This window comes from Takifugu rubripes, chromosome 14 (assembly GCF_901000725.2).
Source record: "Takifugu rubripes chromosome 14, fTakRub1.2, whole genome shotgun sequence".
Classification (NCBI taxonomy): domain Eukaryota; kingdom Metazoa; phylum Chordata; class Actinopteri; order Tetraodontiformes; family Tetraodontidae; genus Takifugu; species Takifugu rubripes.
The window spans coordinates 3,527,249-3,554,916 of record NC_042298.1 but is presented as its reverse complement, the minus strand read 5'-3'; the positions used below and the strand labels follow the sequence as shown (position 1 = coordinate 3,554,916).

General features: G+C 43.7%; 3 protein-coding genes across 5 annotated transcripts; 1 reads left to right on the top strand and 2 right to left on the bottom strand.

Annotated features, from left to right (window-relative positions):
- Positions 1–2,328: 2,328 nt before the first annotated feature.
- lnx2b (ligand of numb-protein X 2b) lies at positions 2,329–12,608 on the top strand. 3 transcript variants are annotated; one of them, XM_003970194.3, is made up of 10 exons: positions 2,329–2,537; positions 5,540–6,265; positions 7,306–7,496; positions 8,256–8,455; positions 9,025–9,453; positions 9,651–9,770; positions 10,504–10,678; positions 10,901–11,141; positions 11,213–11,371; positions 11,455–12,608. In XM_003970194.3, the coding sequence occupies exons 2-10, from the start codon at positions 5,865–5,867 to the stop codon at positions 11,588–11,590; spliced, it is 2,052 nt and encodes a 683-aa protein (XP_003970243.1). In that variant the 5' UTR covers positions 2,329–2,537; positions 5,540–5,864; the 3' UTR covers positions 11,591–12,608. The 3 variants fall into 3 exon arrangements, with proteins under 3 accessions (XP_003970243.1, XP_011608765.1, XP_011608767.1); XM_011610463.2 differs by lacking the exon at positions 2,329–2,537 and adding an exon at positions 2,953–5,034; XM_011610465.2 differs by lacking the exon at positions 2,329–2,537 and adding an exon at positions 5,110–5,128.
- Positions 12,609–13,779: 1,171 nt separating this feature from the next.
- chic1 (cysteine-rich hydrophobic domain 1) lies at positions 13,780–17,536 on the bottom strand. The gene is made up of 6 exons (XM_003970167.3): positions 17,366–17,536; positions 16,263–16,317; positions 15,153–15,308; positions 14,703–14,759; positions 14,287–14,346; positions 13,780–14,206 (listed from the first exon to the last, which is right to left on the bottom strand). The coding sequence occupies exons 1-6, from the start codon at positions 17,509–17,511 to the stop codon at positions 14,156–14,158; spliced, it is 525 nt and encodes a 174-aa protein (XP_003970216.1). The 5' UTR covers positions 17,512–17,536; the 3' UTR covers positions 13,780–14,155.
- Positions 17,537–18,187: 651 nt separating this feature from the next.
- On the bottom strand, positions 18,188–21,330 carry cdx4 (caudal type homeobox 4). The gene is made up of 3 exons (XM_011610482.2): positions 20,643–21,330; positions 19,355–19,500; positions 18,188–18,862 (listed from the first exon to the last, which is right to left on the bottom strand). The coding sequence occupies exons 1-3, from the start codon at positions 21,073–21,075 to the stop codon at positions 18,629–18,631; spliced, it is 813 nt and encodes a 270-aa protein (XP_011608784.1). The 5' UTR covers positions 21,076–21,330; the 3' UTR covers positions 18,188–18,628.
- Between the last annotated feature and the right edge of the window lie 6,338 nt (positions 21,331–27,668).

Here is a 27,668-nt window from a genome sequence, read left to right as displayed (position 1 = left end):
GTGTCACTCTTGTTCACGATTACTGGAAGACTGACTGGTTCAAGAACAGTTATTAATTTGAATCACTCTGTGTATGTCGTAACTGTTTCCCACTAAAATTACTGACCATTAATCAAACACCTCATTTGTCTTTGCAATAAAAATGTTCCCATCTATCCTGCAATTCATCATAATCGAGCTAAACTGTTCACTTCTTGTCAGTTTTTAAAAATATAGACCAATTGACATCTGTATTGCCACAGTGGAGTGCCTCATTCTGTGTGCTTGTATCAGCAAATGTCACTTTGTATTGAGATTTCCTCCACAGCTATAAATCCTGGGGGAAACAGGCTTTCACAGAGTTGTTTTATGGCACACAGACTTCCCTTCCCTTCTGCAGGGGGTACAACGCTTAACACTGCGTCTTCATGTGTCACGGTCCTTTTATCTGGGACACTTCCAAATCTTACTATAGTTTTTATTTACACAGGTGACCAGGATTCTGGTATGTTTCTAGAATATACGAGCTTACGTTTACTGATTTTAAAATAGGCACGTTGGATTAGTGTTATTTGTGTTTTGCTTGTTTTTTCGTTATTGACTTTAAATCCAAATTTAAGAAAAGAAAATCACAACAGTTGGAAAACAACATAAAATTCCACCAAATGCCATTTTAATTATCTTCCGTATGCGGCACATTTCACACAGCATCAACACATGTTTTTCATCAAAATTTCTTTATTTATATCCAGCATTTTTTCAATACTTCACTATAACGCTTGATTATTTTCTGCTTAAAACAACTTGAGAGGGGTAAAATGTTAGATCGCTTACACATTGTACAGTAATAGAGTCAGAAATTGTTACAGAGCAATCCTAGAACCAACAGAGCTGAGGCATACACACTCACCTGCCACTTTATTAGGTACCTGTTCAGTTGTTGTTTGTTAACACAAATAGCTAATCAGCCAATCACATGGCTGCAAATCAACACATTTATGCATGTAGACCTGGTCTAGACAGCTTGCCGAAGTTCAAACCAGCATCAGAATGGGGGAGAAAAGGGATTCAAGTGACTTTGAACGTGTCCTGGTTGTTGGTGCCTGACGGGTTGGTCTGAGTAGTTCACAAACTGCTGATCTGCAGACTGGTTCCAGATGATAGAAAGGCAACAGTAACTCAAATAACCTCTTGTTACCACCCAGGAATGCAGAATAGCATCTCTGAACACACAAGACGTCCAGCCTTGAAGAACACGGGCTACAGTAGCAGAAGACCCCCCTGGTGCCCCTCCTGTCAGCTGAGAACAGGAAGGTGAGGCTACAGTTCAAACGGGGCCACCAAAATTGTATCAGTACTTCAGGCTGATGCTGCTGCTGGTTTAATGGTGTGGGCGATCATTTCCTGACACATTTTGGGCCCCATGAGCATCGTCTAAACTACCAGAGTATCGTTGCGGACATGTCCAACCCTTTATGACCACAGTGGACCATGTTCTGATGGCTATGCTCAGCAGGATAATGCACCTTGTTGCAGAGCTCAGATCATCTCAAACTGGTTTGTGGAACATGGTGATAAGTCTACTCTACCCCAGTGGCCTCCACAGTCACCAGATCTTAATCCCATAGAGCACCTGTGGGATGTGGTGGAACAGGAGATTCCCTTCATGCAGCCGACAGACCTGCAGCAACTGCTCGATGCCGTCATGTCAATATGGACCAAAATCTCCGAGGAATGTTTCCAACATACAACATTCCAGTATACCACGGAGAATTATGGCAGGTCTGAAGGCAAAAGGGGAATCTGGCTTTTATTAGCAAGATGGACCTGATAAAATGGACGGAGAGTGAATGTAAAAGGGAAGAGACAACACAGCGTGTGAGATAAGTACTGTAAGAGCTGGTACAGTATACAGTGTAGCAAAGTAAATATATAAAGCAGAAAACAGTGTAACAGGGCAGAAAAAGAGAGTTGGGAGAACAGAAATGTAAAACATGCAGAGTGTAACAGGGCAGCAGGGCAGATAAATAAAAAATAGAATAGAACAAACATGCATGTTAATCAATAGAATGGTTTAAAAAATACAGAGTGTCACAGAAAAGAGTGTTTACATGCATATGTAGAACAGGAATAGAATAGCAGAAATATAAGTGTAAATATGAGTGTAACAAGGCAATGATTAAAAGAGGAATATAGTTTAACAGCTCAAAGAAAGGGTACAAAAAACATATGTGTGTGTGTGTGTGTGTGTGTGTGTGTACACTTGTGTTCAACTTGGCGCATTAATTTGTTTGGTCGAAACTGGGGGAGTCGCCCTTCCTCCGCCGCTTCAGCCTCACCAGGTACGGTGGACTTTGATAATCCGGCGTCTACAACAGCACAAATGCGCCACATCTGTCGGCCCGAGTTGTGTTGGCGCTCAGGTGTTCGGACCGAGTTGTGTTGGCGCTCAGGTGTTCGGCCCGTTTTATATGCGCTACCAACCGGGCTCGCGCCGAGCCCTTTGTTTTAGCTCGCGACACATTAGCCGCTTCCGGAAAAAAACAACCTTCACACAGGTAAGACGAGTTTCGGTCTAGAATCTAGAACATTCTGTTAGCTTCTTTAGACAAAACACCGCGGAAAGCAGTTTAAGACACTTTTTCGTACACAAGTCCTTGTTTGTGGGCAACTTATAGAACTATTTATATACGTTAGTATAAGGCAAAGTAGGTTTCCGTCAGGTGTGCAGCAGTTTGCGACTGCTCGGAAGGTTGCTGTGGTAAAGCCGTGGCACTTTAATAGTGTCGTTAATCGTGATAGAGCTTGTTATAAGGTATACCTATGACGGCCAACTTTTATCACCTCTTCTGTCATTAGGAGCTGTCACGTTGTTGTGGTGATTAGGAGCAAAGCAGCAGTCATGTGCTGACAACAGAGGGGACAGTGAGTTATTTATGGACCCTGTCACAACATGCAGGCACCGAATCAAAAGTCATGATCAATGTAGCCTCCTGGTGTTGAACCATAAGCCAGGAGCTTACGCACTGGTACCGTCTAATTATTAAATAAAATGACTCTTCCTTTCTTTTTGGTGCTTTTCTGTCCACGTTTCACGGCACAGTCGTTGAATTCTTTGTTATTTTGATGCATATTAATGCATGTTTTCCTGCACAAGGGTCTGAGTGCATTTCCATCCACTTCCCCCATTTCTGTGAGCTTTTGGGTGAGTGACTTGACATGTTGGGCTGTAATATAGAAGTATTCCGAATGCTGTTGTTGTCCTTATGTAGTGCTGCTGGCAGGATTGCAGTCACGTCCAGGATTTAATTTGCAGAAGGTAATTTTAGCCGGAACCTTTTTCCACATAGTTTTGTGATATCTTCTGTACAATATAGTGCAAGTATACAGAAACTAATGGTCAATATTTTGAGTTGCGGGTTGCTTTTTCTTGGTTGATTCAGTGCTGCTTGTGAATTGCTGTTCCCGTCCACTGTCGGTACTAAAATCATCTGGCTGATGACAGAAAAGCTTCTGGCAGTGTGTGTTTAGCTATACACACACAGACCGTTGTACAGTGAGAGCCAGAATGTCCCTGTGAACAGAAACCCAATCTCCATGTGCCGTTTTGAACCCTTGAACTTGTTCCATTGTGTAAATATTCCAAAAATTCCAAAAGTAAAAGGATTTATAATAGAACATTTTGGAATTAAGTGTATGTGTTCGCTGAGCCTCTTCCATTACATAATATCTGACGATAAAAAGATATTTCTTTTACAACTTTTGAATTCAAGCCAGGTACGTGAGAGTTGTTCCTGCTGAATGCACGAGGAGCAATCGTGCAAATGTTTTGCCTTGTTTTTCATTCTTATATTGATCCTCTATGACATGCGACTTGGTTACGAGTAACAAATAGATTTTTCCATCACCTGTGTGCTTCATTGTGATTAATATTCATCGCACCAGGCACCAGGGTGAGCTGGAGACCCACGGCATGACACATGTGGTGCCTCGCACGCTAAGACGGCCTCACCTGTGTTCACTGAGGGTGTGGCAGCACATGTGACTCACCCATATCAGCCATGGAAGCATGTGTTTTGGCTGGAGCCTTTCAAGGAATGCCACGTCTGGTAATCCTCTGGGAGACTTGGAGGGCCACTCTCATTTCCCTTAAAAGCTTAGGCTGTCACGTGATCATAAGGAATTTGCTTCAGATAAGCTTTCCCTCATCATAGATATATTTACAAGTTAGTCGGGCGTCAGTCATCGCACCATGTTTCACTCATTTTATCCAGTCCGAAGATTTTTAAAAGCCTAAGGTTTTTTTTTGTTTTTTGCTTGCTGCTATTCGTTAGGATTTTTCCAGCAATCCTTTTAAATGACCTTTATGACACATGTCTGACCTCTGTTTAGGCTTGTGTGGAGCACCAACTTCAAGACTTTGATTCTGAGGATCAGCAGGGTCCATAGAAGCTTTCTGTGAAGGGAACTGCAGCTATTGAGGCACCCGTGTGTTGTTCAACCCTTGTTTTGGTTTTGGGATTTCGACATACAGTCAATAAAACATTCAGTCGCTCCCTGATGTGTTACAGCGGACGGATCCGTGTGGCCTATCAATTTCAGGATGAGGTTTCACCTGAACAAAGTGAAAACAAAGACAGAAACAAGGCCTCAGTGACCTTATTGGAAAGATACGTGCACTCATATTCTGTAGTCGCTCTGGTCTGTTGGGAATCATTCAACTGTGCTCTACGTAGTGCAGCGTCAGCAGCACCCAAGAGTCTCTCTCACTCACTCACACACACACACACACACACACACACACACACCCCTCTCTGAGAGAAGATAGACACTGTCTGTTTAGCTACACCTACTCCCACTATAGTTGCGCCAGTGTAATCAGAGCTCATACACGTCACTGCTCATGCACACACATACACGCGCGCACACACAGGCATCATTCTGATGTGCGGCAGGGGAGGCAGGGCTCTGGTTTCATTTGAGCTTCAGGCTCCTGCCAGAGTTGGTTTGCATGAAGGTGATCCTGAGAGGTTGATGAGAAGATATCATCTCCCGGTGAGTCGCTCCAAGGATTTAACTCTGGACATTAATATGTCTTCTTGTGACTGAAATCTGGACTCAAACTGAAGGCAGAGAGTTCACGAGGATGGTGCGTGCGTGTGTTTATTGTGTTCTATAGCATAAGGTTTGTGTTTGAAGCAGTTTGTGCCAGCTTCTAAGTTTTCTGAAATGGGAGCTGTCAGATTTGCTTGCTTCATACATGTTTACTGCAACTTTATGTTTTTATGATATATGACTTTATATATTTGATCATGTGGTGTGTAGCGTCTCAGAAGAATGCATTGGTAATTGTTACCTTCCTTATAAAGGAGACTTAAAGGGGATTAGGAGCTGCACAAAGGGATGGAGGCCGCTGCTGATTGGGTGTAATGGATCATTACGTATGAGGGTTGTATTTCTCCTCAGGTCATTTAGAATTCTTATTCTCAGCTTATGCCCTGCCTTTGTTCTGCAATCAGCTGTAGATTGACTCCAATATGTGCTCCACTCCATTTCACAGAGTTTATCCACGTTTGTGCGGAGCCTGGTGACTTCTAGCTGAGAGGAGAATTCCTTTTGTCCCTCAGGAAACTCTCTGAGCGGAAGCAGCTGTGGCTTGTTGCCATTTTGCTGCTGCCCTGTGGATTTGTCATTTCCTGTGGAGCTGGACGCTCTGCGAAGGAAGAGTTCCATCGTGCATCTCGCTACTTTTATTCTCAGCAGAAAACCATGAAATGAGACATAACATCGAGACTTTGGGGCACTCATGAAATACACCAGTATACAAGAGGAAACTGAGAGATCTTTTTTCAGACGCAGAAGTTTGAAGTGACCTCGATCAGCCGATGGCTGCAACAGAAACCAAAGCTGGCAGCAGCTCTGGGGGACTGTCGTGGGCACGCGTCTGTAAGGAGTGTGGGCAGCAGCACGAAGGCCTCGAAAGCCATCTGTACGAATACCAGGACGATGTGGACGATGAACTTATGTGCCACATCTGTCTGCAGCCCCTCATCAGACCCATGGACACCCCGTGCGGTCACACCTATTGCTTCCACTGTCTGAGTAATTTCTTGAAAGAGCAGGACTTCTGCCCAGTGGACCGCCAGAGACTTCAGTTGCACCAGTGCCGTCCTTCCAGCCTGCTGGTCAAGAACCTCCTGGACAAGCTGGTCGTGATCTGCCCCCACAGTTCAGAATGTCAGCAAAAGATGCAGCGCTGTGAACTGCAGCCTCACCTGCACAACAGGTAAGATACACTCAGATAATGAAGTGAATTTGAGTATTAATTATTAAACCACCTGAGAGATGACTTGTTTAGATGTGGAGGGGTTCTGCTTCACCAATGGAAAGTTTCTGAGTGGTCTACCAGGACTGGTGTTGTGGTTTACCACTAGATTTTATATTTGGGGGTGTCCACATCCACAGTTAGATATTTCTTTCCTTTTGTTCCAATAGATATTTTCACATGCTTATTTCAGTGTCAAAATATCTCCACAGGCATAGAAATCTCCTTGGATCTTGTCACTAAAGATCCAAATGCATGGCCAGAAAAACACCCGGTTCAGGATCTTTTGTCTCAAAGTAAAATAACGTAGCGCATGTGGCAGTAAAGTGTACGAATACTTCTGACCTCCTAAACATGGAGGCATCAAATGGCTCGAACTGCTCTACGTTTAAATGCCATATATCTGTGAAACCCCTTGAATTAAGCCTGACAGTCTGGGCTGTAGTTCCACAGTGACGTCAGAAAACCCTTTTCTACCTGTACTGTGCTGAAGCCCACCCTCTCACCCCCTCCCTTGCTGCCTCGCGCTCACAAGCACAGGTTCTTCTCACACCTTTGTCATCACAATCATATGCGACATGCACACGGCCCAAAGACGTCATTGAAACACTTATCTATTCCTGGTTGCGGCAGCTTGAAAACGTGGCTAACACATTGTTGTTTTTTTATTTGCCATTAAATATTCAAAATTCCAAACATCCAGATTTTTTGCCTGCACGATCCGGCGATTCGTGCAGTTCATACATTTTGCCCGGTGGCTACATGCCTGGGAATTAATCTGGAAATGGCCAAATCATCTGAACTTTAAGGGGAAAGCAAGCTTTGGCACGAGTGTGTGCCGTGCTCATCAGTCTACAGGTTAGTTCAGATGCAAAAATGAGCCAGGAGTGTATTTAAACTCGCAGATATGTGGAGGCACTTACGTTTTCTTGCTACTGTGTATACTTGTCCTTGTGTTTCATTGCTGCTCTGTTGTCCACTACATTCTTGTTTTTCTGCAGATGTCCTGTTTTTCGACGACTGAAAGAGGAAGCGGAGAGGCGGAAGAGGCCCTCATGGAATGAGATAAAGGGACGCAAAGGGGACGGGGAGGCGCCCGGTGATGCTAAACATTCGTCTCTACCCCGAAATCCCACCAGAGAGGCGCCCGAACCTGGAATGATCAATCCTGCATTTGAAGAAAATGAAGATGGTATGATGCTTCTGGTCCTCTTAATAATAGCTTCTTTACCCATATAGATGCCGTCATGGTTACGCTTTAAGAAGTTGTCCGCACTGCGATGGTGAATGATCAGCCGAGTTGCAACCTTTTAAGTGTAACTAGTGTTTAAAACTGATCCGAAGGTAAAAGGCAACATGTGAGTCAGTTTCATGGAACAAAGTCCACTTAACAGTTGCCAGGCGGCTGGTTGTCAGTTTACAGAGGATATCGTTACGTAAGTTGACAGAGGATCGAAAGATGTCCCTGTTAGTTCTCATTTTTAATTGTATGGGTGACCGTTTTAATGTGGATTTGTACGTTTTCAATGTTTATTAATCTACATTTTTTGTGCGACTATAGTATAATGATGTTATATCTATTTATCTATTTTACCTACCTGTGCTTGCTGGGAATATAGATAATTTGACTGTCTATTTCTGTCCTGTTTTGAAGAAAAGAGACGCTAAAGCAAGGCAGGGACGTGACAGAAATGTCACGGTTCTTTTAACTCGTGCCATTTCCGTGAGGGATATAAATAATCGTACGTGCCCTGTTTGCCTTATTGCATAATCACTAAGCAGTGTCTCTCCACTGCTGTTTAAAATGATGAGAGCTCCTTTGATGTACCCCATCAAGTGAGGAAAGTCATGGTTATTTTGAGTTTGCTTTCTCTTCTAAATTTACCTCACATTACTCCTCCTTTTCAGATGTATTTTCCTTTATCGTCACTTAATCTTTCCTCTGTTCCAGACAACACTCCGCTGAGGTCCAGTCTCGTGGCCGAGGCCAATGTCGTGGAGCTGTACAGAGAGGAGCCTGAAGAGGAGCTGGGCCTCCGCATCGTGGGAGGAAAAGACACACCACTGGGGAACATTGTCATCCAGGAGATCGTCAGGGACTCTATAGCAGCTCGTGATGGCAGACTGGCCCCAGGGGACCATATCTTAGAGGTACAGGAGACTCGGCAAAAAGGAGATTTTGCTGACATAATGTATTCCATAGTGACAAATGCTGAGTTTATAAGGTTGTTGGGATTACCGTATAGCATTGCACGCCACGTTTTTACATAAGCATCTCGTCATTGTCTTCACATGATATTGTAAACACACTTTGCAGCAGTGAAAGTGGATGTGCAAGAAAAACAAGTTTCATCTCCATGGTAACGAGGTGTGGCTAATAGTTGCTGGTTAAACAGTCATGTCTCTACAGTCTGCCCTGATCCATGTTGCTAATTGACTCTCGATTCCCACAAACGTATCTACAGTATGACTTAGATTACATTTGTTTTTTGCTGTTTTCTTTGGTTAATCGTGCATTTGTGTAAGAACGTTAGGAAATAGTCTTTGGAGACCAATTTCGTCAGATTTTACAACAACAGTGAATGTGAAAATGCCAAATGTGGAAAGATATCAGAAGAAAAGGATACATGTGGGCAAGGAGTCTTGGGAGTGCTTTGTACTGCAAGTAGACATACCTGCTGCACACAGGGGAGAACTCTACCTTCTGCTGCTGTTTCCAGGTCAACGATGTCAGTTTGGGTTTGGTCCCCCACACCCGGGCCATAGTGGTACTTCGGCAGCCTTCCCTCCTCAGACTCACCGTTATGCAGGAGAAGGGCTTCAAAACGAGGGACACAAGGTCCAATCACAACGCTTCCTCTAGCCCCTCCACTGCTCCCCAGTCCTCTACCAGTCCACATGGCAGCTCTACCTCCAACAACAACCCTGGGACGGTCCTGCAGGTGACACTAATGAAGAGTCAGCGCTCTGAAGCGCTGGGCATCAAACTCATCCGTAAATCTGAAGAGAGCGGCGTCTTTATCCTGGACCTTCTCTCTGGTGGTTTGGCGGCCAAGGACGGAAAACTGAGAAACAATGATAAGGTTTTGGCCATCAATGGTCACGACCTGAGGCACGGTACGCCTGAAAGCGCTGCCCAGATCATACAGGTGCATTTGATTTTTATACATTTTATACTGTTCTTTAAATGTGAAGAAAATAAATGGCACTATTACGTTAACTTTAATAGTTTAACAGAATGAGAAATGGGTCAAAACGTGTCCAAATCAAGACTTTGATGGACTTGTTACATTCTTGCTAAGGGCAATTTGTGAATTTTCTTGGTGTTGCGTATGATTTCATGCAGGGGAGTGAGGTACGTGTCAACTTTGTAGTGATGAGAGCCACAGAGTCTCAGGAGGAGGGAGGCAGGGGAGTCCGGAGGCCCGAGCCGCAGTACTTCAGGCGCCGCTCTGAGTACATGAAGGTGGGACCACTGTGTCAGTGTTGAGCTCCTACTGTTTCTGTTTGCCCGTTCTGACTGTAGCGGTTGCTCCTTTGACAATCGGACTCACTTACGTCATACGGCGTGGAAAGAACCCCCACCACCAGGTTTTGGTGAGAGCAGACACCTGCGTCATCGTGTAGAGATGAAAGCGCCTGTCTGGAGCCTCCCGTCCTGATCAAAAGGTCTGGGGTGCTGCTCAGTCTGCCACTACAGGGCCACAGTTCTGTTGTTTTTGGCTCTTTCTTTGCATGGCTGAGGATCAAAGCTGATAACAGTTAGCTTTCGCCTGCAGAGTCGTGTCTGTTCATCTTGTTTGGGGGGAGGTTCTCAGCTGGGGCAAGGAGGAAGAGCTCCCACATCCCCCAAAACTTCCCCCTCATCGTTTACAGACTCCAGAAGCTAAAGCTGTTGTTTTCTACACATCATCTTCCCTACGAGAGCTTAGTGTTGATCCTCACACCTTGCCTCTACTCTTGCCTCTCTGATCCTTCTCATATGTTTCACATTTGTTGCTACGTGTGGGTTTGTGAGCCGGATCGCTAAAGTCAAAGGATCCTGGAGAGGCTTAGGAGCACAGAGCTCATGTAAACAAAATAGAAAGGAAAGAATTTGTGAATCTTCGCAAGGCCGGCAGTAATTAAATTTACATAAAGAGATGCTAAATGCTAAATCGGTCAGTTCTTTGTATTTATTTGAGTTGTCATTCATGCAGGAACCTCCTGGTGGATTTTCCAGCCAGGAGAAGACTGTGAGCCTAAAGAAGGAGCCTCGGCAGTCATTAGGGATCACTATCGCCGGGGGGAGGGACTGTCGCAGCCGCCTGCCTGTTTACATCACCAGTGTGCAGCCAGTTGGCTGTCTTCACAGAGATGGCACCATCAAAAGAGGTACAAAGAGGCATCTGGTGATCTGTGATTCTTTTTTATGTCCTCATCACTCCGGCTGCAACAACGAACCAATTTTATGGTCTGAACTAGTCTAATTTCTCCTTTTAAACTAAACCGTGTTTTAGTTGTCAGTTAATGGCCATAAAAGCTCATTCCGAATGCTTTCATCTGATTGCAATCCCAGCTCGCTGTGTTGGCACTCACTGGTTTGGGTTTCCTCAGGCGATGTCCTGCTGAGCATCAACGGCATCGATCTGACTCAGCTCACCTACAACGAGGCCGTTTCTGTGATGAAGGCTCAAACGGCTCAGTCCCAGGTGGTACTCCGTGTCATCCAGACCCTCTCTGAGGACAACGAGGAGGACAAAGAGGCTGCCAGCATGGACGAAATGAACCCTGCGGACGATCGAGACGACGCCCTCAACTGGACGCCCTTCTGGACTCGCTGGCTGGGCTTGCCGAGGTACAACCTCCTTCACCCAAAAACTGATTAATTTTACGGGAGAAGTAATCTGACCCCGTCTGCCCTTCCAGTCATCTCCACTGGTGCAGGGACATCGTCTTACAGAAGACCAACAACGAGAGCTGGGGATTTAGCATCGTGGGGGGCTACGAGGAGAGCCGCGGCCAGCAGCCTTTTTTCATCAAAACCATCGTTCCAGGCACGCCTGCGCACTTTGACGGCCGCCTGAAGTGCGTTGTAATGTGCTCTCGCATCACTGCTTCACCCGGGCCCACCGGACTCCAGGTTACTCATCTGTGGTTGATCTGTGCAGGTGCGGCGATGAGATAGTGGCAGTGAACGGCGCCACGACGGTGGGAATGAACAACTCTTCCCTCATCCCCATGTTGAAGCTGCAGAAGAATAAAGTCACGCTGACTGTGGTTTCCTGGCCGGGAACTCTTGTGTAGCAAAGCACATTTTCTTAACTCTCATCTCATCTTTTCTTAACTCTCTCCTTCGATCACACACCATCGGCTGGTTCTGTTGCATAACCTGACCCGACATCGCTGATCTGTACGTATTCAGGTGTTGGGCAACATTCTTTTTAACTTTGTTTTGATTGGTTGAGAAGAGTCTGTCTTGTTTTATTTTTGTTTTTTTTCAGTGTTATTGTACAAAATGTTTAATTAGGATCCAAAAATGGTGACAGTGAGTTTTGACATATTTAATAGCAAACTGGAAGGATAGCTCTTTTAATGTGTTTTAAAGTAGTTATACATTGATTAACAGTTAAGTGAGATTGAAGCTGAAATGTGCCTAAAGTGGACTTGTGAAGGATTATCAGTGACTAACATAACACAACAGGCTGGCTGTGCAGAGCGAGGCCAAAGGTGATGACACACTTCCTGTCCTGCACCATTATGACGACTTTCATCCTTGATGCACACGTTGAATGGGATTAATTTACTAAACTAGAAAACCAGTTTAGCGCCAGCAGAGGGATTTTCTTATGTTGATGCAGGTATGAGCAGTTAAAGTTAAACACAGGTTTGTTCCATCCTGTGTTGGCCACAACTGTCAATTAGGCGTTCTGCAGCTTTCCACTCATCAATAAATGTTCAGTGGACCAGTCAAACACTAACATACAAACAAGGAGGAGTACTTGGGTGACATGTTCCCATTGGTCTTTTACTTTTATGGGTACAACAACTATACACACTGTATTCAATAAAGATTGTTGCTTAGTGAATTGTTCAGATATTAGTATTAACGCCTCTATGTGTAATAAACTGTACAGTCTGTCCATGGATTATTCTGACCCCTAGTGGTCAGTATCTGTAAAGAAACAATGACTTTAAACTATTGATAAAAGATCAGATGTATGAATATCCATTTAAATGTAGAAATCATTTTCATCTGACTAAGATGTTATTTCTTACCTGCTTAAATATTCATGATAAAAACTAAACTCTACGCTTGACTCATTACCTTGAAAATATTTTCTGACAAGCTGGGTGGCAGCGACATTGGTGGCTCAGTGTGTTAAGGGCTGGGCTCAGCAGCAGAAGGTTCTTGGTTCCAGCCCCAGCACAGATGAAAGGTGTTCTGGTAGTAGGGGAAGGTGCCATATTCCTTCATGGAATCTCTATACCCAAGAGCTTCCTAATAACTAAATGTTGAAGTAATAAAGCACAGATGAGGTAAACCTGCATAATCCTTTGGTGAAAACCAAAGAATGTGGCCCAAGACCTGCCATTAAAGTGTTGTGTGTGTAGGAACCAGCATTCACTGGTGACACAAACACTGACACACATGAGAAATTTGAATAATAAATTGATTTTATATTTTTTCTCCAAAGGGGTCATAGTGATAAACAATGACAGGAACTGCAACAGCAACAATACTGAACGGAGATTTAAAAAGTCCCCGTTGCACAAGAGAACAGGCTCCCGTCGACACTTCTCTGTGGTGCACCAACCGTACCAGAGGCACTCCGAAACGACGCGGCGGTCTTCAGAAAAATAATACCGATGCTGGGCCAAAACGGCTGCGGACAAACGCAGCGCGGCAGGGGAAGTACAAAAACACCAAAACGTAATGCAAAGTGGGGGCAGGTAAGTGAGAGAGGAGGTCAAACTATACAGTAAATTCTTCCAGCTGCACAGCTGAGACGCCATCGTCTGCGACGGGCAGTCAGCGTCTTCTTCATTGGCAAAACTGCACGGTAACGGCTACCGCCACTGAAACCCTGACTTTCTACTCGAGTGCAACAAAAATCTGTTCTAGTTCTGGCATTTTAAACATGTAACAGTATGGCTTACAAGGTAAACAGGTCCATATCAACTAGAAAGGTTTCTAGACATATATCATTAATAAAAACTATGGTACAGCAAGATATTGGCAAAAAAATAAGTAAAGAGCTAAGTAACTTCATGTAAACAATAATATACCACTTATTTACAGGTCAGGTTCTTACTAGCTAGTTCCCATGTACAGAGGGTCCAATATAAAGAAACACACTGTGTGATGATGTACACTGTACATTAGGCAATCCCAACCATCCCATCTACTTGAAACAAAAAACAGGATTAAAAAACACCAGAATGAGACTTGTAGAATTTCCCCCCCACACCTTCCTTCCTGTAACATCTACATCTTTTTTTTTAGATACGCGATAAGGCAAGGTTAGTCGGAAGGTGGTGGCGTCACATTCTGAGCAAGGGATTACCGCTATAGGTGGGACACGTGGCTGATGGTTCTTTGGGGTAAATGCACTTCTCACTTGTTTGTCACACTGGAGGAAACTAAAACAGTCTGAGTGCAACCAAGGCGGCAACATCTGGTTCTGTTGGGAAAATGTGCAAAAAACTGCTCTAAAGCAAAGTGACAGTGTGACAGATTCTAATGTACACGGTAGCGGGAGATATACAGGGTCCCCTAGAGACAAGTGCAGACCCTCGACCCAACAAACTGTATGTACAAGGCACTAAGGAGAAGATTGAAGGGCTACACGTCCAGGTCTCACCACATTCTCAGTCCGGGCGGAATATCGGATATTTGGGCAAGAATTCGATTAGGATCACCTGGAGGGAAAAATAAAAGGAATAATTAAACGGTCCAAACACTATGGAAATATTTAATCCAGTAAAATAGTTTTACTTACGTATTCCATCATATTACTGCTTTCACATTTTCTTTTGCTCAGCTTCCAGTGAAGCCCCAGCTGAGGAGAGAGGAAGAAGACAATCAGCAGTCAGGTCTGAAAGGGACGCACAGACACAAAAATCTATCCCAAACGTCCCCCTCAGCGTCCAGGGGGTTTGGGAGCAGGGCTGTCTGGTCTCGCCAGGGTCAAACTGTGGCCAGACACCCTGAAGTGCTTCCTTTGTGTCTTTACACGGCTACTAGATGCAATTTGTTGCTGTGAGACAAAACAAAATTAACGCGGCATTTTACTGCTGCCCTCGCGGTTCTCACAGCCTCTGATCAGCTCGGAGGAGTTAAGAGGTTACAAGAGCTAGAATCCATCACGGTGACGGTCAACTTCAGGTGCTTCCCGTCCTCTCTCTCTTTTCTCACCTTGTGGTATAGCCGGTTATTTTCCCACTCTAGCAGCTTGTGAATCGACCGTCTTGTCTGTCGGAACAGAACACAAACACATTAAATTGCGGCAAAAATACCCCCTCAGCGTCCAATTTCAACCGTTCAACAGGTAACAGTAAATGACTGCTACGTTACGATTTATGGACTGAATGTCCAATTTACCACCTAGTAATTTCCACTTTGCCGTCATCAATTTTGAGTGGTAACAACACCTTTAAATGACACACCCTCAAGCAGGGGAAAGACAGGAGCTTTCCAGTGCAAGGCATCATTTCAGCACAGAGCCACTAATTGAAGATGAGTCCTGATTACCCTCTACACTCAGGCCAATGCAGCTGGATTACTATAACAGCTCCGGAGTAATCAGCACTGATTGAAGAGAGAGTTAGAACATCCAGCCCATGTCACAGGGGGTCAGGGACTTACTCTCTTGTTGAGACAGATAACAGGCCACAGACTGCAGCCTACTGTACAGCAACAACACAGACAGCCGCAGAGGAGCCACTTCACATTGACTGGCAAGTTCTTCTTCAGGCAAGCGTTGACTCTGCTGATGCTGGTTTTAAACTCCTCTGGCGCTACCTAAAAAAGTAAGAAACCAGACTCATGTATAGCAAAGTAAACAGCCCTTACCGGGCTTATGTGGTAGAATAAATGATCAGAACAACAACCAAACTGGTTCAAATTAGAGGTGCTAATGTTAAACATTCCTGATTGCTCCAAAGAAAACCTCTGCACAGAGATCAAAGAGCTTTAGAAAAACCAACAGGTAGATATTTGCAGATGTTGTCCAGAGATGAGATGAGATCTCTAACTTCTATGCCTCCAACTTGCTAACTAGGCTGCAGACTGTTCAAGGCAAGGAGGGACTCAGAGGAGAGATAAGCTCAGTGCCTGTGGCTGCGCCGGCCAAACAACTTGAATGGATGCTCATTCCTCCCCGAGTCTGTACGCCATAAAACCGGGGTCGTAATCTTTTATGACAGGATGCAAAGGTCTCTTTGCAAACAGCCAAATAAAGCCCAGCAGGGCCTGATCTGCACCCTTCAATCATCATAATTGTGACCTCATCCATCATGTGTCACCCTGGGTCACAATACTGAAGGTACTTTTTATTGCCCCACACTTCCCTCGGCCTGCTCTTACCCCTACAGCCTTTTTGTGTTTCTGCGTCCGACCCAGGAAGCTTTTCTTTCTTGTCTACGGTGGAGTCTCCATTTCATTATTTTATCACCTGGAGCTGGACCCTCAAAAACACTGGGGTCTCTGCCAGCGGAGCCCCACGGACAGCTTACTTATTTACAGAGCTGGACAGCAGCACATTCAGGCTCCTATTTAAGCACCGTCAGTTGAAATGCATCTGCCATCAGATCAAAACCACGTTGAGAGGTCTCTGAATGGCTCGGTTTTGGGAAGTTGGGGGTGTTTAAGGTCCAAAAGAACAAAAGAATCACAGTGGCTTTAATTGCTTAATTCTTCCTACTTGGAACTGAACAGACAGCAGCTTGAAGACTGAGGAGAAAGAAGAAACTTTACCTTTCCCGTGAGAACAGAAGGGAATTCTGTGTCAAATCTGTTGCTCAGTCCAAACCTGAAGAAACAAATAAACTTGTAAGATGGTACACAAATATAATATAACAGGTTTAAGAAACATTAATACATATAACCGCTCACTAGTAATGTCAGTCAGTGACATATTACCCATAAACCAATATGATCCTTATCCAGTTTGTTTCTGGGTACACATAGTTTCATTTTTGGGTGTTGAATATTGCAGTATAATAACAGTTTTCTGATTTGGTGTTAAATATCCAAGTTCATCTAGATGTCAACGTTAAGAGAAAGCGGTATTTCCAGCTGTTTAACACATCTTTTACAACATGCACACAGTTTCTGTTAACATAGCGATGCTGGGATGCAACCACACTCATATCCTTGATTGATCCTTCCTAAATAATGTGTCACAGATGTTGACAGAATGTGAACATCTAAATGATCACCAGAACAGAAATGGTGTTGACGCTATTCACAGGAAATAATGCAGATTCTCTGTATGTTTGTTGAGATCAGCTGAGTATTCAAATTAAAGGGAAAAGGGCATCATAGTGATATCAGGAAGACAATTTTGGCACAATTTATTGGGGATAAAAATGGTGCGAAATGCAGGTTTGTTTGTATGTTTTTGGTTCTATTTACAAGAGTAACCTCTAAAACTGTTACCAACGCTTTAAATAACAATTAAATTGATCTAAAATTGTGTCTAATCGGGATCAAATGTGTTGCCTAAGTGAGGAAATAAACCCCATCTGTTAGAAGAATGGTGGTGATGCGCTCGTCCACAAACGTCACCAACTTCCAGCGTCGCCTTCATTTAAATCACATGTCAACCATTATTTTAAATAACCAACCTGTGCACCACCGATCTGTGCGTATGTCGCTTTATAAGAGGGACACAAAGACATCAACGTCAACTTTTGTCATGCAAAGTAACTGTCCCCTTCCCCAAACATATGTCCAACTCTTAGCGGTGGTGTGTCGCGGCGGCTAACGGCTAACAGTTTAGCAGAAACATGCTAAAGATGGAGACGCGGAGGGCAACAAAGCGACGCCCCGACAGCCCCAGACGCGACGCCGCTTACACTGTGATGTAGCCGGCCCCTCGCATCACCACGGGCTCCGGGCAATATCTGGCCAGGTGCTCGTCGCTCACTACGTGCTCATCCTCTTCGTCTTCCAACTCATAAATGGTATCAAAGTCCGCCATGTTGGCTACTAGGACGCTCATGACGTCCGTCGCGGGGGCGCGCACGTGCAGCACGCACCAGCGGGAACGCGGACGAAGAAAAAAAGGCATAAAATAACTCGGCTAGTGTCAAACGGCAGACGATTATTCTCAAGATATGTGAAGTTTTAGTAGCAAAAAAAACCCCCCAAAAACACCGGGGATTTGCTTAAAATGTCTGTTTGATTGAATCCAGAAATTAAACTAAACAAGTTTGGGGTCAAAGTTTGGAATTTTTTTTTAAAAGTTATTACTATTATCGTCAGGTACTCGCGTTATAAACGCCTGCTAAAATGCTATGAATTTGCGTCACTTCTTGGATTAAAAATTAGGATTCGTGCACAGTTTGTGCGCGCTGTTTCGCTCGCTGTGGATGTGATCGTTATTCTGCAAGAGTTGATCGCTTATTGACTTTGGAAATGAACCAAATTCGGCCTTTAAACAGAATAAATGTGGATTTAGTTTACACCGTTCATTAATAAAGTCATTATGTTTATGGCATCGGCCGTCGCAAGTTAAATTTAAAGGGTTTCTAGAGGTCAGACTATGGTTTGTCAGGTCAGAGGCCTGCGAGCAACATGTCGGCCGAATGCGCAAAAGAAAGAAAAAACGCATTTAAAAGAACGCCATGGTAAATCTGTCTAAAAGTATAAATAAGAAACCCAGAGGTGTACTGAAAAAGAAAACGCTTTTATTTACATTTCAAGCATTGTCATCAAACGACCCGTATCATTCAAACATATGTTGGGAAAAAAACGTAAATAATTTGTCAAGTCACTTTTTCCAGGAATGAGCTTATACAGTCTTAAAAACCTCCCTGAGTTCTCATTTTTATGCACATACACAGCATCACATACAAAAACGGATATTTATATTTTATTAACTCACAATTTATTTTTTTTTAAGTTTAACGTCGATTTTTTTTTTTGTAATTAAAAAACCCACCTCATTAGAACTATTCTAAAAAAGCGATATGTGAAGAGCCTCCAGCAATTAGTTTTGCTTTAAATGTAATTTTATCCACAGCTTTGTGCCTCAGAACGTGGGTTCAGCTCTGTCCTTGTCCCGTCGGCGTGTCGGAGTGCTCAGTTATGTTATGATGGTCCAGAGGGGAACAGCCTCACTGGCCCACAGTCACTTGCTGTATATTCCTGATAGATGGGAGGGGGTTCATCCCCTGGGGAGGGTACAGAGAACCGTGCACGTCCGTGGGACTGAGAGAACCGGGCACGGGCAGAGGGCTGACCGAGCCCGGGTCACTGTGCACTGACCCGCCGCTGCCATCAGACTGGCCCAGCTTCTTCTTGATCAGCTTCCTCTCTTTAGCTCTGCGATTCTGGAACCAGATTTTCACCTGCGAAGGCAGAAAAAGTCCGTTCAGCTTTTACTTTGACGGAAGGGAACCGAAATAAAATAACAAATAAAAATAATGAGGCTAAACTAAACTATTCTCGAGTCACAATCACTGTTAAATAAGAGTATCAATTAAGATGAATAATCGGCTATTTGGACTACACTGATCACCTAAAATACTGCTGCTACTACTACGGTTACTACTAGTATTACTACTACTCCTACTACTACTACTAATATTATTATTAATGCTATTATTATTAATAATAATACTAATATGGCGCAGGGGCGCTGCAGGTACACGTAGGAAAATTAATAATAACATGGCCTTTGGCGATAATTAGGATTGAATGGACCCTGTGAATGTTCGCCGTCATAAATGCATTCATTCCTGTATTTCTGCCATGCCACATGCGCAGCATAGACTCTGCACATGCTTCCATCTCAGTGATTTATTGCACATGTGTCTGTATGCTTTTCATGTCCGCCCTACTTGTCTCTCCGACAGGCCGAGGCTGACAGCCAGTTCAGATTTCCTCCTGATGGTGATGTATCTGTTGAAATGAAACTCTTTCTCCAGCTCCAGCCTCTGGTGGTCTGTATAAACCACTCTGTACTTCTCCTTCGTTCTTGTTTTTCCTGCGAAGTCGACCAAAACACACATTTTACAATTCCTCTATTTTCCCTTTGTCTGCTTGTTTTATTTATTTAGAATCAACATCTCTGTATTTGCGTCCAGCTCGTTGAACTGACCGATTCCCGCAGTGGAGACATGCATGCCAGGACGGGCCTATCGGCGCTTGGCATCTTTATTAGGCTGCTTTTCAAATCTACATCTATTTTTCTTCTTCAGAAACGCAAATTGGGCCGCTTAATCTAGCATCTACAAGTGTAGTGCAGCGAATTTCAAAGAGCCGGCGATCAGATCTTTCGGACTGACAAGTTGAAAAGTTAAGACGCACAAAAAGGTGCACAAATGGCTGCGTTTAAGCGCTTTAAAGAGGGACGAGGAGAAGCAAATTTGACTTTACAAGTCATGTATCGGCCCATAATGAATTTTAATAAAAGAAAATGTAGAAAGACATTCCAATAAAAGAGAATAAAAGTGATATAGCTGCGCGTTAACTGCATACATAGATTACAATATGTCAGTTGCATTTTGGTCCTATTATTCGAACCATTGTATTTTCAAGTAAACAGAGTCGGGAGCGCAGAGGCCTGCTGCACTGGGACGCCGGCTGTGAAAAACGTCACTCTTTCCGAGAGAATAACTCTTGGAGAGGAAGAGAATGTCGCTGCATATCAAAGTGAGGAGGTGTTGAAAGCAAAGGCCACCGCCTGGATATGACGGATAACACTCCGAACACCAAAGAATACGGCTGGGAAGTCCAGGAATCATTAAATTTACATCACAACCGCGCCTGGCGCTGATTCCTCACACCTTCTTTTTCATGTCCACCACAGAGAGGAACCCGGAGCCTGAGCTGAACTGTCTCCAGTGCTGGTAACCACCAAACCACCACACTCGCATTTTTAACGCAGAGTAGAAGTGATTCTCATCATTTTCATAAAGCCCATATCTGCTCTTGCATGTCTTATAATAAGTCACACCTTTGGGGGCCCAGCTCCGCGTTTTTCGTTCTAAAATTCGTTTTGAACTCACCTGGAAATCCAGCGCGTAAAAAACATTTTCGTTGAAACAAAAATCTATTAATATCGAATCGACCCCCCCACACATTCACACAATTCTGGCAGCAGGGTTAAGAAGATGAGGAACTTACCTGTGGAAGAGGATTGCGCAGTTTTATTCATCCACTGGAAAGAAAGTCTTTCTCTGTCCGGAGAAAGTTGCGCAACAGAGACGTTTTCCGGAGGCGGCTGTAGCGCCGCAGATCCTGGAGGGTGCATATGACTGTACTCAGGTGAGCAGTATGGAACCTGTCCGGGAGATGAGTTGCTCATAGGGGCGGGAATAGTATTAGGTGGTCCCAGGCTGTATGCACCCCAATCCTCTCGTGGAGCGCCGTACGAAGACCCCCAACTCCCCGCAGACTGTGCGTGCGTATCCATGTTCGGCACATGATGGTATCCGGTAAAATCAGGATACTGTGGAGTTGAAACAAAGTTCTGGGGGGGCAGGTTGATGCTTGATCTTCTTACTGGTCCCTGGTGATACATGCCGCTCTCCTTATCCAAAATATATCCAACATACATGATTTGAAGGAAACAGCTAAAAGTAATCAAAAGTAGGCTGAAGGGTGAAGCTGCCCGTCTCACGGCGACATCGTTACCCCGAAACGCTTCAAAACAACCCTCAGCTTTAGCTGTAGTCCCAGTTGGTTTCCAGTGGGAAATACGAGGTAGTTCCAGTCTGTCTGCACTCTCACATGATGTGGCTGTGTTGACAAGATGGTAAAAGTATACTAACTAGTGCCTGACGTCAGCCGACTCCTCAACTCCTGCAGATTTGCATTCAAATGAGAGTCCGGAGCTGCCGCCCCAGCTGGTCCCCTGCGCACTGGCCTGCAGCGCGTCATCAGCTGACAGAGGGCCGCTCCTCATCATAGGTTCTCCTCTGCATAAATTAGGAGCGCGACCTATCAGCTGCAAAACACGGCAATCCACCTCCACACGAGCATTAAACGTCGATCAAAGTTTGTGCGTAATTGCGCGCAGGAAAGAGAGGACTGCTTTCTCCGGTGGCACTTGCTTAGGTGTGTTATTTCCAAAAATACTGGCATCTTAACTTCCTGTTAGTTAAAAATCAGCTGTCGGGGGGCGGATTTTACTGATTTCACTGGTACATTTTGTTTTATTTGTCCAAACGTTCGCTTGCAAACGAGGCGCAACACGAACGCTTTCCCCCTGAAACAGGCCGGACGGTTTCCCTGCTCACACCTCAAGGTCGCACTTCACAGCTAATTCCGGTTACAAGGAAACATCAACTCCCCCGTGCGACTAACAATGGCCCCCACGACACATCAGTCAACTTAAAGGGAAGGTATTTTTTTTATGTGTCAGGAATCCCACAGGACCAACAGCGCGATTAAAGCTCTGACTCCCACAACGACCTTCAATTAAACACAACCTATTAACAATGCCATTTTAGAAAATGTTAGACTTTTTTGTGCTTTGAAGGCAATTTTTTAAAAATTTTATTTAAAAAAAAGAATTTTCCTTGGAGTTTTTCTATTTTTTTTCTCCACTCAGCCATGGATAAAGTGAAGGCCTATTTAACAGAGCTGACCTCGGCTTGAGGTCCATCTTTAAATGCTGATGGATGTCACCGCGGTGTCTGTTTATTAACTACAAAATATTTATGAGGCGGTCAAATCGAGCAGGACACACCAGGGCCGCTCACGTCTGCGGCCACCAGCGCCTTGACTCTTCAGTAGTCTTCATTGCATGTGGACACCAAAGATGCAGCATTCCAAAATAAATAACCATAATAATAATAAGAATAATTACATCTGTTTATCTCTAGAAATTTTACAAAGAAAAGTATATTACAGGTCAATTCATACACTATAATGATTGTGCAGATTTGCGTGTCCAAATATCCAGCGGGCCAGGCGTTGATGTTGAATTATCGCCCTGAATAACAACTATATTGTGTATATTTAAAAACTTTTTTTTTTCTTCCAAGTTTTCACAGAGCCTCCGTGGAATGTTTAAACTCACTTCTGCTCTCTTGTGGTAGGATATGGAATTACACTCTACCCAATATAAGACTGAATCTTTCCTCACCATTAAATTTAGTTTTGTGCTTATGGGCACATTTCTAAAATTAATTTATTTAAGCCAAATTTATTTCACTTTTTTTAACCTAAAATAAGTATCAATAAAGCATCACTGTATACGTCAGCTACATCATGTAGAATACAATAATAATAAAAGAAAAACAGACATAAAATAGAGGCTATAGATTATTATTTTTAAAATTAGGAACAATTATGTGTGGTGCGAAAAAAAACATCTGTAATACAAATAGGTTTTGAACTTAATTATCTATCATTTATCTTAATTGTCTATAACATTCTCGCCAATTCTCTGAAATATTGCAACAAGCTATGGCGGTGAATTATGCTGAAGCCATGCGGACTTAATTTCTGTACTTTTTCTGTTGCATTTGAAATAAAATAGTCTTTATATTATAGTCACATGTGCAGCGTTTTATATACTTGTACCGCATGCTAGGCCAGGGAATAAAATACACTAAATCGATGGTAAGAATTGTCATCTGTGGTTTCGGAACGAGAAAACATCGGTTTCAAGTGGTTTATAGCATTTCTAAAGAACATGTAATCGATATTTGAAGAGTCTTCCTTCAAATCGCCACAGGAGGGCGCTCATCACCAACAAAGACACAATTGAGACTTCGATATTTCAACAGGAAAAAACCTTATACAGTGGTTAATTTAGGCCAACTAAATGATTTAAACTAATGTTTAAAACTGAACCTTAGTAACTTAAGATGTGCACCATTTTTTAATCTAGAAGTTGAACAGTCTACGGTTGAATCGTGAATTCCAGGATTAAGAACTTTATTTGAAATTTTCTGTTACGTATTTCATAACAGCTCATATAATTTAGCGTCATTAAAACGGGTCAGGAAAAAGAGCAAAAGCAGCTCCGGTGGCACTTGTTTGATACGAGCTTGTCAATTCTGTTTTCCTTATGTGAACTTCTGGTCAGCTCTTCCCTGTCTATTTTCCATGCTCCCTCTCTATTATTTATTTTTTAGATCTGGAAAACAAATCTTTAACCTGCCAACCTGTCATCACTTGAGACCGAAGGTCAAAATATACATAAAAGTGCCAGAAATCGTGTCAAAATGATCAGATCCAGATGAGCCGGGCTTTTCCAGCTGTGAGCGAGGAATTGATGATGCTGATGCATCGTCTTGGTCTCATCATCGGTCAATCCTTTGGATTTAGTTTGACAGGCAATAGAAAACATGTGCAAGTTACAAAAGCATCTGGGGACACGAACCTACAGAAGTACAAACAACGTGCACGCTGGTTTTATTGCTTCCCCTCATGTACAAATACAACAATTCACGATCATAAATGGAGACAAACATTTTTGCTTGCCTGAATCTAAAGCTAACAAAAAAAGACACAGGAAATTTTGAATATTTCGATATTTTATCTGTTAGATTTGTAGCGTGTCTGAAGTGGCGTGTGGGTCTGTTCCAGTATCGGACGCTAGATGGCGACATTGAATTAAAACACTGCAGCAAGTCATCGTATTTAAAGCGTTTTAATAGACTTGCTGGTGGATTCTAGTTTAGCCTGTCTTCTACAGAATACCTGAATATCTGCAGAATACCCAGCTGACACCGAGCTGACACCGAGTGTTAAAGCAGCCCAAGAATTCAGCCTGTTGCATAACTTCACTGATGTTGCTCGACTCGCTGCAGCGTCTCTCTGCTGGAGTCGGGGTAAAACAAGACCATCTGTTACTATTTTTGGAGAAACTGAATGCAAGAGCGCAGACCTTTGGTTTCTCATCCGCTATGTGAAACACATGTTGCCCTCATGCACAAACCGTGATCGAGATTTAGCAGAAAGCGTGGCAGAGATCAACGCAAGTGTTTGGGATGAAGAAGGAATGTGGAAACTTCTTAAAGTATGGAAAAACGAATCAACACAAGAAGCGCATCTGCTGACAATTAAAAATGGTATAAACACGCACTGGCTGTAGGTTTGAGTTCTGATACTGGCTATATCTATTCTTAGCCCGATCAACCATCTGTGGCGCACAAAAAGTAAAAGAAAAAAAGCACAATGTAGCTGCACATCAGCAATGTGTAGAAAATGGCCCCGCACAGTGGAAATAATTGGGTCAACTTCAACAGAGAATTTCTTTCCTTGCATGCGCTTGAGAACACTGCAAGTAATTCACAAAAATGTATCATCCACATCTATAAAGAGTGAATGAGGATCATCATCGGGAATATAAACTGCACCCATTTGATTAGAACAATAGAAAATTAAAAGAACAACCATCGCAAATTGCACTGAAGCAGATGTTGCGTCACCTCATGGTGGCGCCAGAGGAGAAGGCAGCCAATCCCTAAAGTCAGGTTAAACGACACCAAAATGAGATCTAAGATAACGCGTGAACAAAAGATGAGATTAAATGTGCCAAAAAAAAAAACACATGGCAAGTTTTAGTTGGCCCAGAAGCAACTTGATCATCATATGGATAAAGGAAACAAGTAATCCACACTGTGAGATCTAACACTAAAATATTATTGTTGTTTTTACAGCGTTAACAGGGATGAGAGGAGGCGATCTTCCACATCTGCAGATGATCCAGCTGCTGCTGATGTGGCGAGAACAGAAGCACAGCAGCACCGGAGGTGGATGAGGACCAACACACACACGACCTCTGTGACACACAGCAATAGAGACGCATCAGCACCAGGCTGAAAGGGGCTTTTCCCCCACTTGTTCCGCCATCTGTTGCTGACCCGTCGCCTGATTTTCACCCTTATGCCTCTTTTAGTAGCATCATTATTTAGGTGGTGTTGCTAAATGTATTTTCAGGGGAAGACATCCGGCTCATTGTTGTTGATTTAGGTGAGAGGCGTGCATGTGTACAACCCTCCATTCACCTCCACGAGCAGGGGTCTGGGAACACCATTACAGGGCGGTAGGAACCAGTGTGTGTGTGTGTGTGTGTGTGTGTGTGTGTGTGTGTGTGTGTGTGTGAAGTTGGTACAGAGGTTGTTCTTTCAGTTTTACTATTAATTATGCTGTCTTTTGCGGGCCTGTTTGTTTTGGGAAGTGTTCAGGTGGGAGAGAGGTTGTTTTCTTCACAATGGCCAAGCAGAACCAGGAAGGGCTGGACAAGGTTCCTCCTGACTGCAGGAGTGTAAACGCCATAAAATTAGACATCTCACTGCTGTTACAACAACAACACAAGTATAAGCACAAACTTGATACACTCATTTTTCTGCCATTTTCTTTGAATTCATTTAAATAAAAGTTATTTCCAAGCCTCTATGGTAGCTGCCAGGGCACAAACGGTGCTGCATCCACAAGTCATTCAGTCCAGGAAGTGTTGTAAATAAATTTATAAAGTATTATTTATAATCCAAGAATGATTAAAAACCTTTGGCTATTGTTGGGTTTTTGTTCTATCTGCAAGGAGCAACGACCTAGCTCACATGGAAGGGACCTGCCTCAATGTTTATGTAGAATATGTTAAAACGAACAATAAAGGAGGCTATTGTGTATGGATTTGGAAGGTTTTTTGGATGATTTTACATAAACAGTGTCCCCATTTCACTCCACGGGGAAGCATATGCTGATTATTGGGACTGCTGTTGGCTTTTGTAGCATGCTTATCCTCAAAAAGGCTCAGGTACTTGCATATGAAATGCTGTAAGTAGAGACGTCCACGTCCACCTTTAGGTTTATTAATGTCTGATTGTGATGCAACTGACGTTTTTAGACTTCCTGATACAGAAGAGGAAAAGTACAGCGACTCCAGCCATGAAACGACCTCCAGCATCATTCCCACGTTCCTTTGTTCTTGTTTACTGTCGCGTGTTAATGTTTGCTCACCTCCCCACCAGTAAATCAAAACCGGGATGACCGGAGACGGCGCAGGCACCGGCCCGCCCGTGACACATCCACGAGCGCTGGTAAGCAGGGACACTGCCCCCCCCAGAGGAAGCCCCAGTTCTTCCTTTCCTGCTCAGGGGGCCTTGCCAGACATGCTGCCGACTTCTTGTCCTGGTGGAAGGAAGTGCCTCTCTCATGCTTCATGGTGGGGGCCGACGGTTTGGGCCCACCCAAGCAATTACACCCACGTGTCCAAACCAGGAGCGTTTGGTTCCTGCAGACTGAGAATTTGGGTACATCTGAGTCACCCAAACACTCCCGAATCTGAGGATGGATGGAAAATGTGAGGGGTCGTGAGAGAATTCCAAAGAAGTGAAGAAGATGCTCAGTTCGTTCTAAAGAAACCGCTCAGCAAATTCTTGGGTGGACCAATACATCAAAGGTCATTGGTCCATTATTGGGTTTACTTTCAGAACCAGAGGAAAGACACCAGCTGTTGGAGTCTACCGAGTACCGCAAAGTTCTTTTGTAATGTAGTCATTCTGTGCAGGGTCAAGAGGTGCTGGAGTCAACCTGAGAACCCAGAACCTTCTGGGACGCGGCTACTTTTATGTTGGAACCCAGGTCAGATGATTTCTGAGCTGCTGCGGCCCTTTATTTATCATTTTATGGAATTCCCTCTTTTATTCGGCTCTTTTATGATGGATTTTTTGAACAAGTGTTGTTTTAAAAGAAGAACGGACCAACAACCACCACACACAGCGAGTAATGTATAAATATATATATATTTATATATCTTTATTCATAATTTTATCTGCTCAGTTAACAGTGTTGCAGAACAATACCTTAGACAAAATAACAACTGGTGACGCTACTGGAGGACAGCAGGGAGAGCCGGGATGACGTTCCCAGCTGCTGCAGGTGGAGCCAATCAAAGTCAGATGAGAAGTTGGGAAATTTGATCGTCATTCCCGGGTTTGAGGGAGCAGGCGGGCGGATCCAGAGGTCAACCTGCTGCGCCACGATGTTAGGATGGTACAAAACAATAACATAAGTACTGAAAGTGTTAATTTCCTATGATGCTGCAGGAGTTAAATAAGAAATAAACGCTAAAATACGGCCCTCAACACAGGTTTTGTAATAAAATATCAATAAAATACAAACATTATAAATGATGTCAACGTTATCAGTGCATAATCGTTTCCTCTTCACATGAACAAAAGGACCACA